We start from the raw sequence: 16,503 nt of genomic DNA on the forward strand, positions 1-16,503 counted from the left end.
ACACACCAGAGTGAGTGTGCATGAGAGATGGTGTTGGAAAGAGATTGAGAGAGAGAGAGAGAGAGAGAGAGAGAGAGAGACTGCAAGAGAGAGAGACTGCAAGAGAGAGAGAGATTGTGGAGTTATATCTGTTGTACAGTTATTTTCTCATGGCAATCTCTTCACTTGCAGCACTAATATACCTTTTATCTATGTTGCTTGAACTGAAAACTATTATTCTCCTGCTTTGACTTGTTCACTTGTAGCTGGAGCGAGGAACAGGGAATGGAAAACTAAAGGGCTTCTGAAGCCCAATTTAAGCCATGTGCTGGGAATTATCCCTTAAGTTTCTCTAGTGTTAGCTGGAATTGGAGCCAATTCCCAGAGGGTGTGTAGGATCTCCAGCAGAGCCCTCATTGGCTCTCTGACACAGACAGTATGCTGTAGAGATCAGCTACAAGAGCAGCCAGTCTGTGTTTGAGTCCCATCACTTCTCTTTCATTGTGTGTGTGTGTGTCTGTGTTTGCAGCTGTGTATGTCTGTGTATCTATGCAATATGTTCTCACTGCAAAGTGTGTGAATCCTGAGTGTACAAAGAAACTGACCTGTGATCTGTGAAAAGCTGTACACAGAATCGATCTGTGATGTGTAAAGAACTGTGAAGAGAACTGACCTGTGATCTGTGAAAAGCTGTACACAGAACTGACCTGTGATGTGTGAAAAGCTGTACACAGAACTGACCTGTGATCTGTCAATAGCTATACAGAGTACTGACCTGTGATCTGTGTAAAAACTGTGAAGTGATAAATGACACAGAGAGTGTTGTCCTAAGGGACTGTTCTTACTTTGACAGACCAGCAGTACCAACGAGAATATTTACGATTGTGTAACTTGTGTGTGCATATATGCTGACGTTTAAATGTGTGTTTAGGCATCTGTATGTGGTTGAATATGTATTTCTGGAAGAGAGCGGGCAAACATGTCTGTATGTGTGTGCGTGTGTGTGTGTATGTGTGTGCATGTGTGTGTATATGTGTGTGCTTGTGTGTGTCTGCATGGATGTGCGTGTGTGTATATACTTTGGATGACCTTGTCAGTACCTGTCGTGTGAGCTGGTCTCCCTCCAGACACACACTGCAATGTCAGCTTTTCCTGCCCTTTAAAAATGTACACCGTTTACATATTTAATGGACGCCGTCCTTTTCTGATCTATTTTCAGTTCTCCATTGGCACATTCATCAAAGAAATACTGTGCTGTCTCTTGCAAGTAAGGTTTCAAAGAGAACAAATACAAACTTACAAATATGTTTTCAATACAAACCACAAAAACAATATGTCTGCCTCTCGTTTTAATTTTAACAATACATTTAAAAAAGAACTTTAAATACCCCATTAAAAAGCTATTATTACAACATGATAAAAAATAGCGAGAAGAAAAATGATTATTTCACACATCTGTGTATTAAGAAAAGAAAAGAAAAAAAAAAAGATGAATGTGTCTCCCAGAAAAGAAGTGATAATTACTTCACATTAAACAAATTACACATCCATTTTTCATGTTTCATCATGTAAATTCAAGCTCTGTTTAAGCATCGTAAATAAAGTTCATAGAAACTGAGCAGGAGGGGAGTGATGTAAAAGTGGCTGGTGGCTGTGTGACGTGGCACAGCTGGGGGACTGACCTGACCTTACAGAGTGGCTCTCAAAAACTCAAGCTCCAGATGCTAATGCTTCTCGCTAGCTAGCTAGCTTTCCAGCTGCCTGCGCAGGGCATGGTCAAGCTGATAAGAGTTTCGTAGGCTACCCCTGCCAGGAACAGAGTTTAGTAGGCTACACCCTCAAACACCCAGCACCCCCCCACACACACCAACATTGAGTTCTTTAGTACCCAAAATGCCTACGGAGTGCCAAAAAGCCGTCCCAAACTTCCTGGCAAATGGATTTTTCCGCTCAGCGAACATTTATCAAATGCTAATTTCGCTCTGTTTGCTAATAGGGGGGAAGAGAGAGGAGGGGGAGCGAATTGGAGCGGGCGATGGGGGGGGGGGGCTTATTTAGTGTAACTAATTTCCTGTGCAATCCGGCTTAAAGCAAGTACTGTTGGTACAAACTAGAACACAATGGGGACACGTTTACTGTCAAGGAAAGTGTCGTGGCATGCCGACAAACCCGCAAGTTTATAAAATATCAGCAACAAACACAAAGACAGGCTGTCAGCCCAGTTGAAAAAAGAGATCCGGTTGAAAAAAACCCCCAAAGCAAAACAAACAAAAAAAAGCCCCTTATTAATGTGGCACAAAGTGAAGCTGCATTAGGGACGTCTCTTTCCTCTCGTGACAGGCGGATACTTTGAGAAATGCAATCAAATTCCCATAATGGCATTTTGATGTGTTGCAGACAGGTAATAGACCGGATTAGATAAGACACTCGAAATTCGTCTCTGTTGTCTTCCCTGTCAGACTGACTCAGGCATAGACTGAGCCAACAGTCGACATCACTCCTTTTCTCCCCTCCACTTTTCCCTGCATTTTCTTTTTTCTTTTCATTAAACGTAGCTATCATCCTCCACTGCTCGCTCTCCTCAGTCCTCCATTTACACGAAACCTCTCCTCTCATCTCGGCTTCTCTATTCACAGTGACATTTCCTCCTTGCTGCTTAAGTGCCCCCGCTCCTCCAACACCTCCCCATCTCCTCCTCCTCCTCCTCCTCTTCTTCCTCATTCTCTCCATGCCTTGCCCTTCTATCGGCAGTTCTTGCTACTGAAACTTGAAGATAGCCTATACCCCTGAGTGACCCTGACAGTCTCATAGTCCAGCTCACTGTGAGAGTGTGTGTGTGTCCATATGAGAGAGAGAGAGAGAGAGAGAGAGAGAGAAAGAGAGAGAGAGAAAGAGAGAGAGAGAGAGAGAGAGAGAGAGAGAACTTATATGCTTGTACTTCCACTAAACCGTGTCTCAGTGAATAACACAAAACCATGAGGTCATCACCTTTGACAGGACAGAGAAAGTGAAAAGTGGCTCGGCACACATAGTGTCTGAAACATTAGCCTAGTTTAAAGGACATGAGAGAAACAGGAAGAGACAGACTGAGAAAGAGAGAGAAATGTACATTTTGTAGCTTCCAAAATGAGCATAGCAAAGCAATTTCAAACAGTTTCACCTTAGACCTCCTTCAGCATGTAAAATTAAACTTGACAAAATAGCAAGAAATTCCTCAGCAATAACAAACCTTCTTCAAAATATGGTAGATTTACAAAAAAAACAACTAAATAACTAAACTAACTATACCTTACTAAAAAGCCACTAAATTACTAAAAAAACAACCCCCCCTCCCCAACACACACACCCCCATCAAGTTACTACTGAGAGAGAACTCCGTAGACTTCATTGTCTCATTTTAGAAGACATACAGTATGACAGACATATTGAGGACTCAGTTAATGGCAATTTTCTGAGTGAAAGATCTCAGTTCTGTTCTCCGTTAAGGAGCAAGGTTAACCAAATGACTCCCAAGCATCATTTGCTGAGTGAATAGAACTTTTCTCCTCTCCTCTGCTCAACCCCCTCCTCTGCTTTTAATCTTTTTAATGGGCCTCTTTCCCTAATGATTCTTTAGTGCATCTTTTATGTGACTCCTTAATGATCGGCGCATATACACAGTTCCGTTCTGTACAGACAAACTAATATATGGCCCTGACTAATAATGAATTCAAGCTGAAGGGAGATCCAGCGACAGCATTAGAGGGTTGCCAGATCCTCTTCTGTACCACTCAACGTGAGAACGGCTTAGTGAAACAACTTGCAGTGTATACAGAGGTCTCAAGTACTGGTCCATACTCACTGTTGACGTGATCAGATAGGAAGTGAAAGGGTTGCACTTCCTGTTTATATTCCTTTAATACATGTCATTATGTACTCAATACATCACAGAGGAACTTTTTAGATCTTAAGTATGTCTTTCAGACGTTCGAACTCTCGAAGACGTCTTGTGTCTTGAAGTTAAATCCACCTGATACAATGCTAGTACTGTGCACGTGATCAATACAAGATACTTAGCGCGAATACCCCCAAATTACCTGTATCCTTTATTAAAATGGTTGTAACGTGTTTAATATATAATTTCTCAGTATTAAGACACTGTATAAGAAAGCCCCACCAATAAAACCACACAAGGAAGTGCAAGTGCCATTTTTTGTGGTTGCTACCTTTTAACTAGGCTCCACAAAGCAGGTAGAATTTCAGTTAAAAATCTGAACAGACCATGAAATGAGGGGGAAAAAAATATCTGAAATCTGTCCGTCACTGTGGTTCTGCGTAACAAGATAATAATGATGGTTTGCGTGTACACAGAGCACAAAAGCTTTGCTTTCTCTTACCTGCAGACACTGCAAACAAAGCACTTGGCATGATATGTCCGACCCAGCGCTGACACCACCTCTCCTGTGATGAAGTCTCCACAGCTGTCACACTTAGTGCCATAGAGACGCTGGTAGTCTGACGTGCAGATGTATTCGCCACTCTTCTGGAAAAATCCGGATCGGGCCAGATCGCAGCCGCACACTGCGGAGAGAGAGGGAGAGAGAGAGAGAGAGTGGAAGATAACAGTGTAAGATGAATGGAGGAGGAAAAAAGTTACACCACAAGAGTTCTTTTCTGGTTGAAGAAGCTTTTGAAAGAACATTCTCCTCCAATGTGGAAAAGTTTCCGCTTATAAAGCACGGTTATAAAATAAATCTTCTCAGAGATTTGGTAAAATGGCTTGTCAACAAGTCATCGAACTCAGAATGCATCGATTACGGAAACAGTGTTTACACAGACTTTAAAAGTAAACAGATGCTTAATCGTTTAAAATGGATGCGGTTTTCTTTTCATTTCCTTTAAGAGTCATTGGATTTGCTTTCGGAGTCAACCAGGCAGAATATCTATTTTGCACTACTAGTAAAACGCAAACAGTGTTTTTGTCACACATGGCAGAGTGTTTGTTGCTCTGTGGTATCATTACGAAGTGCAGATGTGTCGTTTTTTTGCACTGACGTGAATGTAATTACTGTAAAATTCATCATAGCAGAGCAAGCCGGCAAACACAGGGCACGGAATGTTAGTTTGTCTCATTAGAGCTTAATGACGTGTAACAGCGTTGCCTGCTCCTTGTTTCACTTAGAAAATCAAGAGAAGGCTCACCATCAAAAGGAACGGCATTATAAAAATTCAATATCAAAGCAATAAGGTAATGTATTAAACAGCACTGAAAAACTAAAACATCGTTGTCGTATCATATGAACATTGTTATTTTACATTTCTGAAAGCCACAGAAGGAGAGCAGGTAATAGACATATGTCTGAATAGATTCATTATGATTATTGGATGTAAAAACAAACTATGACAGTTTCTCTCTACTATTTAAAGGTAATTCTGTAATAATTCACCTGGACTTAAGTATTCTAGGACCGTAGGCGGTGACTCGAGGCTATACACCTCATGCTGTTCCTTTAAACTTAACCCAAACCAGCGAGTGTCAAATCGGCTTATGAAAGCCCATCATGAATCCATTTTCTGCCCCTGTCCTGCTAATTGAAAACACCTACAAGCACATACTAATACAATCTGAAGAGTCACATGTCTGCCGTGTGCCGTACGGCCGTATATAACCTGTCCGTCTGAGAAACCCTCCAGTCTGTGACTCAGCACAATGATACATGAGAGGAGAGAGAGGGAGAGGGAGAGAGGGAGAGAGAGAGAAAGAGAGAGGGAGAGAGAGACAGAGAAAGGGAGAGTGTGAGGGGGAGAGAGGGAGAGCGAGAGAGAGCGAGTTGATTGCGTAATCTTATTTGAAGACAGTTTATTGATCATGATGTCTCCAGACTCTCCACTCAGTGTGAAAATGTGCTCACTTACCAAAACTGTCTGCCTGTGGCACTTACGGCTCTCACTGAACTTATGCTGTCTGACCGAGAATGATCGGGGATTGATGACAACAGCTGGGTGGCTACACAGAAACGATCACCGACTCCTCAGGTATAACGTCTTTGTGTGACTGATTGGCAAATCAGCACCGTAAGAGGAAACGGCCTTACAGAATTTCCACAGGCCTCTTTCATTTACACATAACACAACATGAAAATTACCACTGAGAACTAACGAGGTGAATAGCTTCTGCCATAATTCAAATGCCTCCAAAAAACACAAGCTCACATGCTAAATATTATATGAATAGATTATTACTGAAATGTTAAACGCACTCACGCTAAAGGCATTATAAATTTAGAGTACAGGGGCTTATCAGTGCACAGAGGTGGGAACTGTGTGTATGACTCACTATAGCATCCAACTGAGATCTGTCTTTTATGATAGAATATTGGTTTGTAACTGCTTAGCGTATTGGTCAACTATTTCTGAATTAACTAAAACTCATTCACATTAAAAAAAAACAAAAAAACAAAACAATATTTATTATTAAAACAAGAGAGTTGGTATTTAAACTCAGAGGGGTTTAAATTTTGAAATGTGAACTGCTTAAGGAGTGCACAGTGTAAGGACTACATAATTAAACATGTAGAGAAAAAAAAAAATTTCAGGACTACAAGTCTGTTTTCTCCATCTGTGCTTAACGTTACTGCTTATGAATTTCAGAGCAAGAGATGAGAACAAAGTTACTGTCCTGAAGTCTTCTCTCTCCAAGTTTATGAATATTAACATTATGTGTGGGTGAGTTAAAATGTTTTCTTCTTTTTTTTTGCATATTGACAAAACAATACTCACACATACCTAAGTGAGTAAGAGTGATCTATGACCCATGGGCCAAGAAAAAGGGAAGTGGAGTGAAGTCACGCAACCCAAAAGACACAAAATACATTTTAATGATAATCTACAGGCCATTTCTTTTCATTTGCATGCACTCCCTGTTGGAAAATAAGAACTGAAAGATACTCTCTACAGTGACTGACCGAATCCAGAAGGAGACACATCAATCCACTCAACACTCCCAAATGACACAGATATGCACAAAAAAAAACCCCAAGATTTATACAGACAATATTTCAATATTAGCACTGTAATCACTAGCTCATGACCATGAATCTGGTTTTCTCGTTTCTACAGTCTAAAGGCACTTTGGGAATCGTCGTCGTCGTCTGAGTCACGTGACCCGATCAGCGCCACGCAAAAAAAAAAAAAAATCGCACAGGCCCTGCACATCCATCAGCCGGCGACTGACGGTTTTCATCGCTCCGGAGAATTACTCATGATTGCCTTTTTGCAGAACGCGTCACCCGGAATCATTAATGCAAAATAAGCTACATTCTTAATTCGTTTTTAGCGGCACAAAGACAGAGCGAGGAGGAAAAAGAAACAGACAGTGTTTTGCTGTTGCTGTTGAAAAAAAAAATGCTAATAGCACTTTCAGATCAGTACAAGCAAACGATACGACGTGAAATGAGCTAAAAACATCACTGATGCTCCATACTCTTATCTCAAACATATTGGAGAGGGCAGAAAGAAGGGAAACAGAAAGAGGAGGGAAAAAAACAAAACATGTACGGAGAGAATCGGTCTGAAACTGTAAATATATCTGTCATGTTTCCTGAGGTCACGACGCATCTTGTGGTAGTAGAAACAGTAACCGCATGTCTGTATCTGTTTGTCATTTGGCTTATTCAGACTTTATGAGCTTTTCAATGGCTGAAAACACTCGTATTTCAGTGGGGCTAATTGAACCCAGACCGCTTTATGGCAGTGAGGAATATTAACGGAATAGCGTAATAAAAGATCAATCGTGTTTTATTTACGAGAAACACAATGTCACCTCCCCAGAGACCCCAAACAATAAACCTGATGAAGAAAAAGCAAAATTGAAAGTGAAATTCTGTTATGTAAGAGGTTTTTAATGTTATATAATATAAAACATAGACAGACCGTTTGATCTTCTTAGGCTCTAGTGAGGAATAATGTTTTGAGGGAAAAGTTCTACAGTGCAAATATCGATCAGTTTGCTTCTCCATTCAGAGACTGGTGTAAGACTGGAGTGAATCATTGAACTAACTCAATCATTGATTTTGATTGAGAAACTTCCATCAGCTGTGTGCTACTGGTTCTGCCTGGGACATTTGTAACCTTGTTAAAAAGATTTGCTGTGCCGATGGGTTACATGACTGATGGGTTCTGTGGTAACAGCCTGCAAAGGCAACCTTTACTAGCAGTAAACGGTTCAGAGGCCTCATGACCTTCCCTGGAAAGTTACTCAGTCTCTAGCTAAGCTTCCACATGTGCATGGAAATTATAGTCTTCCTACTGTGTGTGTTTGTGTATGTGTGTGTGTGCGTGTCTGTGTGTGTGAGAGAAAGAGAGAGAAGTGAAGAGTCATTTTGCGTGTTCGTGTGTGTGTGTGTCTGTGTGTGTGTGTGTACGTCAGAATGTAAGCCAACCATATTTCACAAACCACAAAACGATGGCACAGGGCTTCAAATGACCCATCTGGATTCCAAACCCATAATAAAACTGAGAGCTAACCAGAGAGCTCTGAAACACATGACATCCGATGCTTAATGGAAAAATAAAAATGGAAGAATAACAACCATTTCCCTCATCCCGTTTTCAGCCTGACTTACTCTCAGAGCAGCGGCATGTCTCCCTCCCAACAAGATGAATACCTTTCATCTAATAAACACCAACTGAACCTTTTCAATAATTTAGTACTCATTCAATCTGACTTACTAAGTCCAACACGACATTATATTGTACATCAAATAAAGTAATAACGCGTGCAGAAAAAAAAACCCATTAGACTCAGTGGGCTATCTGACTCTATTTCCTTTATTTCCCAGCGTTAATTTGTTATGTCTTTTAGCGGAGTCAGCTCATGCTGTCGGTATGCTTGCCATAAAGACTGGTTCGCCTCTGTTTTGTCATGGCGGTTGGATACGGACGGGAGCAGACAACGTCAAGTGGCGTCCTCCTGGTGAGCACTGACATGGGGAGACACATCCTGGCTAAACAGTGTCACAAACACTCTGCTGCAGGCCACTCCGAGAACAGGCAGACAAACAGGGAAGAGCCTGGGCTGACAGTGAGACAGACAGGCGATGACGGAGACAGTTAAAAAAAAAAAAAGTCCTCTCTATCGTGAACGAGAAAGCCCCGCGTTTATAACCTAAAGCACAGAGGGTGGTCTCCTACTCTTTTTCCTCTCCCTCATTCAGACAACAGGGGTGACAGACAGTATCAAAAAGATTGGAATCTATGGTACAGTGTTTACTATATAAACAACATACAGTAGATTTTGATATATATTGTAAGGAAAGATGGCTTGTTAGGCATAACCTCATATTCTTAAGGGTACATGAACTTCCACCCAGATGGAACTTTGTAAATCCCGTCTATAATACAGGTTTGAAACCAGAGGACAGGAGCTTTTGCATTGCACTGGCAGAAAAAAAAAATCCACAGTTTTCTTTTTTACAGGGAGATACAATATGAGATGGCAGGTCAGAAAAATGACCAAAAAATGCCTCTCGCTGCAGAGATAAATTAAGTGAAAAAAATAAAAATCTTTTTTTTTTTTTTTTAATTTCTTTCTGCACACCTCCACAAAAGTATGGAGTGATTAAAAAAAATATCCAAGAGTATATTAAGTCCATTCATCATGGAGTGAAGCAAATAAAAGGGGAGAGATGACAGAAAAGGCTTTTTAAATGAACCGAGGAGCAATTAACGGAGACCATATCTACACCGATAACAACATTTCTAAGAGTACAGCACCGTCTCAGAGAATGACGGGAGGGACGTCCTTTTTCACAGTTGCCATAGGAAACCCGAGCCTTCTACGGTTTCCCTAGAGACAGTAGGGTCCCATACAAAAGCCTGAGGTCCTGGATTTGTGGGTATGTTATTTGCTCTTTTTTTTTTTCTTTTTTTGTCAAGTCACTGGAGACAAACTCGAAGTGAATTCAAGCAAAGTAACAATTAAAAAATGTGTGCAATGACCTTTACACATCTTCCGTGTGCTGGATCAACCTGATGCTCCTCTGCATTGGCCTCAATATGTCTCCTTAATTTAAGATGATATTCTTGAGGTTAGTGCAGCAATGGGCATGTGTACTTTGAACTGGACACATATAGTAGGAACAGAAGGGGCTTGATCCATAAACTACGATCTTTTACGCTACTGTTGGATAGACAGTTTTTCAACTAAGACCATATGTTTGAACCAAATGCAAGCGGCGTAACATTGCAAAACATGACAACATAGCAACATTAAATTACTAAATAGTCTACCAGACGACGAAACAAGATAAACAAAGTTTTTTACGGTTTTGTTCTCATTACTTTCTCTCTTATGGTTTTTGAGATGAAACCCAAACAGACTAACAGCCCTTGAAGGCATAAAAGCATAAAGTCTGCATGAGTGAATTATACAGGGCTTCATTGATGCCTGTGTTTATAATAAACACTAAGCCACAATAGTACTGAGGGAAGAAGAAAAAAAAAACAATTCTACAGAACAATCATCAGTTTTTCCAGTGGTGGAGCCACGCCTATCTGTTTAAAGCTCAGTCAAGGAGCATAAATCATGCAGATGTCTCCAAAAGAGTGGCCTGCTTCTGGCCTGCCTTTTGGTTATGTGGAGGCATCTGTAGTTTGGCACCAGGGTCATTAAAACAGAGCTGATTAGGGAACAGCAGGGGGTAAGGCTGATTATGTATTTATCAGCCGCCAACAGACGCAATTAAAATTCCCTTCTGCAGGACTTCCTGGTGCTCCGGACCCCCCCCCCCCCTCCCCAACCCCCCACCCCCCCACCCCAACCCTTTTCACTCTTCTCTCTCACCCTCTTCTACTCTCTTCCCCTCCGCTTCCCCCTCCTCCAAAGATCCCCCTTTATTCACAGCAAGCGGTGCAATCACTTTTCATCGCCCTTTATGTACGGAGTCTTTGTGGGCTGCGGAGGCAAGGGGCCTGGGACCAAGTGAGAGAGAGAGAGCCAGCCGGGCGGCTTCCTCTGTGTTCTTCTCCAGACGCAGTCGTTCGGCAAACATCAGCCCCTCCTTTCATCCTACTGTACAGCCCATTAACAGACCCACACCTAGACTCACAGCTGAATGCCCTAGTGCATATGGGTTATATACTTTAGATGTCATTAAAATCGATAACCGCATGGCTGAGCAAATAGGCTGAAATATCCACTCTTGAGACGGTCAGTTCCGAAGGCCACAGATTGTCTCACTCCCTGTTTTGACTGTCAGTTGATTATTTTTTAGGAATCATCATCATACGTGTATTATCACAGCCGTCTGCGCATGCATCTCAGTTGAACGGAGTCCTTTCATGTTCTCATCCTAATCCTGAACAGATAAGACGCAGCGACAGGGGCGTTACGGCTGCATGCCACAAGAACTTGGGACGTGACACAGTCGTCAAGGTCCTGTCGTCCTCAGGCTTACATCTGCCCCCCCCCCCCACCACCACCACCATTTCTGCATGCCCAGCCATTTGAGCTGTCTCTCCAATCGCCCGTTCAAGCCATGCTGGTGCTAATGGGAGGCTCATCATCTGTAAGTAATGCGCCGTTTAGACTAATCCAAGAGACAGAGGGAGAGTGATAGAAAAAAAAAACACACACACACACAAAACTAACTGAGTCATTACTCTCCTCAAGCTTTTACGTGGGCTTCCACAGAGAGCCACCAGATGGTCTTCTTTACAGGCCTCTGGAACTCCAGAGAGGAAAAAAAGAAAAACAACAGTAACAAGGCATTACAGAACTTTTAACTAGTGGTTAAAAACCATCAAAGGAGTTCAAGCTCATCCATGGGTGAAGCAGTTTTGAATTAATGCCAAAATCTATCAGCCAGGGCCTGCATGATACCCCACTCCCCACACCCCCAAATCCCCAACCCGTTGTTGGAGAGACACATGGTTAAGAGATGTACTGTAAGTTAATAATAATAATAATTATAATAATAATAATAATAATAATAAAACTAAACTAAAGATCAAAGGGGCTATAGACCACGAGCATTCAGAATGACTGAGAATTACTCTAAAGAGGAAAAGTGGTGGTGATCATTACTACACTTTGTGAAATTCAATGTTAAAACATACAGATTTAAAATTAGCAACTGGCTATTCTCTGTTTAAAATTCCATCCAACTCCCAGGCTCCCTCTGTCTTTCAATGTATTTCATTAACCCAGTGACCCCAGTTGAAAAAGGCCTCGTGGGGAGTCGTACCCCACAGCTAAAACACGGGGAACAAAATTCAGTAATATTGTTTGATTTTACTCCTCAGGTTAAATAACCACTTTAACCTCTTTTGACCCAGTTCCTTGGTTCTGCACCGTTTTTGGAAAGTACCACCATCTGCGTTATTTCAGCAAATACTAGAAGAAATTGTTAAATCCACCAATGTTAAGAGCATGAAATTGGAATAGTAATCACCTGTTCATTTGCTAATCAGCCTCCGTCAACAGTGAATTGCAACCAAGCAGGTGTAAAGCAGTGAAAATGGAGTAACTAAGTTGACTAGACTGACAAAGCTGTTTAAGTCCATAACATCAAATATCCTCTCCCCGTTAAAAAGAAAAATGCCAGAAAATTTCTCGTGTTAACCAAGTGAAAGCATCTTCAGTGTTTCCTTATTAGAGAATACCCATTTTCCATTGACAGGGTGTCATTATACAGGGCAGAGGTGTTGAAGAACTCTCTCTCTCTGGGCTAATATTCCTTAGGCTGAAAAACAGCGGGATAATCCCTCTCATCTATCCCAAATCTCCCAGCAGACACACTGGGAATTCTTTCGCTAACGCTAACGCTGCCACACAGCCGAGTTGTTTCATCTTCATGAGAATGTTTCCCCAGCAACCATTGCATGGGCTTGATGATTGGACAAGCATGTGAGGGTTGCCATAGTTACGGGAAGCTCCCTTCCTGTTCAGTCTTCCTCCTCTCACAGTCTACAGTGAAGAACAGCACTGGTCTCCACTGACTCGTGCCCCTAATACTGGGGCTAATCTTCGAAGCTAATAATCCATGATAACATCCTCCTGTCTAGGTGTAAAGAGAAGGTCACAAACTAGAAATGTTTGAAAGACCTCCATAGCAACAATGCAACGACTGTTTAAAACCTATGTAACAATCCCTCTTTCTGAGTTCATTAAGACCAGCCTGTTATAAATTTTGACTCTCATAACTGCGGACACTCCGATTATTACCTCTGAGAGCTGGGAATGAAATGTTTGATTCGCCGATCTTATTTACACGTGTAATATATTTTAGCATTGTCTTTCATTGCCCTGTGCTTACTGTGAAAAAGCACAGCTGGAGGAAAAAACACGTCAAAGAGACATGAAAAGCATAACAACAAGTGCCCTGCATAAATGCATTACGTTTAAGAAATAATCATCCCTAAATATCCAGATGGATCGCACAAATTGCTAATAGGCAAAGCAAAGAAATGGTAAAAATGCAAGGCAAAGTGCAGCTGATACTTGTGTATGGGTCTTTCTTTCCTGTTTTTTTTTTGTTTTTTTTTTGGTGTGATTGGCATTCCAAGCTGTCTTGTCAATATGGCAAAAGGAATGTTGGTGCCAGCTGCACACGCTCAATGGTATGAAGTGTTTTACACACCCAATTAACTTTAAGGCTTGCTGAGAGGCCTTCACTCTGACAGGCATCTTAATGGGTTGTCTCTCCTGCCAATTCCCCATCTCTCTCCTGAAGAACACTGAGATGGTGAGATTCTAGAAATTTCCAGTTGAAAATTCCGAGGCTCTAAGCTGTGCTTTGTAGATGTGTACTAAGTAGGTCTCAGGATTTTGGTATTTCTACTGCTCCAAACCCACGAGAGTAAAAAAAAATTGGCCTGGAAATGCATTGGATTCATTATTCAAGACTTAAAAAAAAGAAAAAAAAAAGCTGAAGTTGATGGAGTGTGGTTATTGTCTTACATTGGCAGAAAAAAATGAAAAACTTTTTCAGTCATCCTGCCTTTTCAGACGAGTGGAAAAGACATTGTATATGATAGCAAGTTTACTGGAAATATCTCGTGCCAACCTTTTTTGGGGATTACTCCAAGACTATTTAAGGCAAGCCTTGATCATTTTAATTCTCTCTTTAGCTTCCAAATCTGATCAGTTCAAACATACAAACTGGTGAAAGTGATGAAAGTGAGTGAGTATGCCTGGATCTCAACTGATCCCTGATCAGGCAGAGCACAGAAACCGCTTAGAAATGCTTGCTGCTTCTGGCTGAAATTGGTAGACCTACTAAAAAAAAACGGGGAAGCCAAATGTGGTCACTGTGTCATTAGGACAATATGCCTGAACCGTTTCCAGCTACATGATATAACCACGGTCCTTTCCAACTAAACTGAGCTGCTTAAATATTCTAAACTAAACTTTCTCTAAAAGCCAGACTTATTTTTTTACCAACTTCATCGTGTGTCTGAGGATCGGTATCCGTGAAGTAGAACCATTCAGTGAATGGTTTTAAAAAAAAGGGAGGGAGAAATTTGGGCTGACAGCTTTGTGGCTTGGAACTCACAAAGAGAAGATACTGTATCATACTGTTGGAGTGAAAATTCTCTCCTCAAAAAAAGAAAACTACTGGTCTTTCCACTCCTCTTTCCAGAAAAGTCCTGTTGTTTCTCTACTTTTGCCTCGCCATTTCACAATTACTTTTCATTTGGATGGTTTTGACTCTAGTTACTAGTGCTGCCTTTCCACAGTGTAATTAGCTGCTTTTAAATAGGTTTAAATGGGAGATTAAATACATGAGATTAATGCTCAAGTCTTTCAGTCGCTAATGCATGAAAAATGAATTAATGTAATTCTGACGACAGAAAAACAGCGGAATAATTTAATCATCTGACGAGTGTACGATAAAATAGACGAAAGAAAAGGAAACTGAAGAGGCAGAGGGGCTTAAGGGAGAAAAGTTCCATTTAATTTCTCTTTGTCAATCGTAGATATATGATATATTGATATACAGTCTACCCTAAGGCAAGATTCTGATCATGAATTAGAGGCCCTGCTGAATTTAACAGGACAAGCATTTGAAATGACATGAATTTAAGAGACGTGTACTGTAGAATTTAAGACAGAAATGTAATGTAGATTTGGCTTGCTCTGGGAATATTTTGGTAGTTTCCCTAAGATTAACTGTTTCCGACCTCATATTCAGCCTTGTTTTGGTTCTTTTCGTGCGTGACTGATGTGTTTGTGTGAAAACTGGGAGTCTGATAAGATGAAAACAGAGAAAAATGTGATCTGCTCAGAATTTCCGTGCTCGCTACCACTCAGTGGTTGGGTCTCTAAATAGCAGGAAAAAATAAATGTTCCACAAAATTGAGAATTAATGACTTTTCTATAACTTCCCTTGAGTCTTATCCATCGCTCATGCTCTACACAACAAGTCAGTTCCACAATCACTGAACTAGGATAAAGCATTTAAATTCTCTCGACAAAAATGGTTATTTTTGCCTACAAATACATTTTTGCATATCCGTGTGTGTGTGTGCGCGCGCGTGCGCTCGTGTGTGTATTTGTAATTAGGATAACACAACGCGTTACGCTATTTTCCTCTCATATGTATGCTAACTGTTACTGCGTCCTTGGATATGGATATAGCTGCGGACCTGTGTGTAACTCTCTTTCTTTTGATCCATTTCAGTATTGTTAAAACTGCCCTGAAGTAATGGCCCCTTATAAGGAACCACTTAATTTCTGCAGGCTGGTACATTCTGCTCAAGCTGAATGTCAATATCAATGTTTTAATTCAATTGTCAACTACCAAAACAAGATCAGTGTCAGCTGCTTTAATCCATATCCTTAATTCCCATGACTTGGACTTCATGTCCTCCTTTTCAACGTATTATCATCAACTGCGTGGGGGTTCATATTTTTTAAATAAATAATTTCCAACTTCAACATTTACTCAACATTTAACATGTGTGTGTCTATAGAATTCATGAAGACGAAACACAAACTACTGTAAAGTAGCAGATATGATTAAAGCCACAAAATGTTGAACATGAAGTCCCCTGAAATCATGTACACATTATCAATACGTGACAACGTACCAACATAATTCCTCTGTCAACTGGTAACGCCACTCCAAACAATTACAGTTATGATACCAAATCGATTTCATACTGAAGGCATGTGCCTATGCCATGCATTAACAAACACACAACAGTTTGTCTCAGTCTCCCCCTGTCTCTTAATGACTCTCCCACTCTAAACGCCACACTCCGATCAATACAGCCAAGAACAAACAAAAGAGGCAATCATGCCAAACAAACATAAAAAGCACACTCAAAGTGAAAGAGTGAATGGTGAATAAATGGAGTTGGGGGGGGGGGGGGGGTGAGAGATCATACATGGGGGCTTGTGAGAGAAACAATCAGCCTATAGAGATCTGCCTGGGTGGCAGTATTCCACAATGGGCTAGAAAATGCAGTGTGTGTTGGAACGCAGGCAGCGTATCCACAATGCAACCCCATTGACCTGTGACAGGACACACACCGGGGAGA

The 16,503-nt window shown here is 41.1% G+C and overlaps 1 protein-coding gene across 2 annotated transcripts in view; it reads right to left on the reverse strand.

Moving 5' to 3' along the window:
- Nucleotides 1-16,503, reverse strand: part of ablim3 (actin binding LIM protein family, member 3) — a 51,837-nt gene that overhangs the window by 24,918 nt on the left and 10,416 nt on the right. For both annotated transcript variants that reach the window (XM_030764647.1, XM_030764645.1), the window contains exon 3: nt 4,356-4,539. In XM_030764647.1, coding sequence (XP_030620507.1) covers nt 4,356-4,539 — 184 coding nt within the window. The remainder of the gene's footprint in view (nt 1-4,355; nt 4,540-16,503) is intronic.

The sequence above is a fragment of the Chanos chanos genome, chromosome 2, assembly GCF_902362185.1.
Source record: "Chanos chanos chromosome 2, fChaCha1.1, whole genome shotgun sequence".
In the NCBI taxonomy this organism is placed as follows: domain Eukaryota; kingdom Metazoa; phylum Chordata; class Actinopteri; order Gonorynchiformes; family Chanidae; genus Chanos; species Chanos chanos.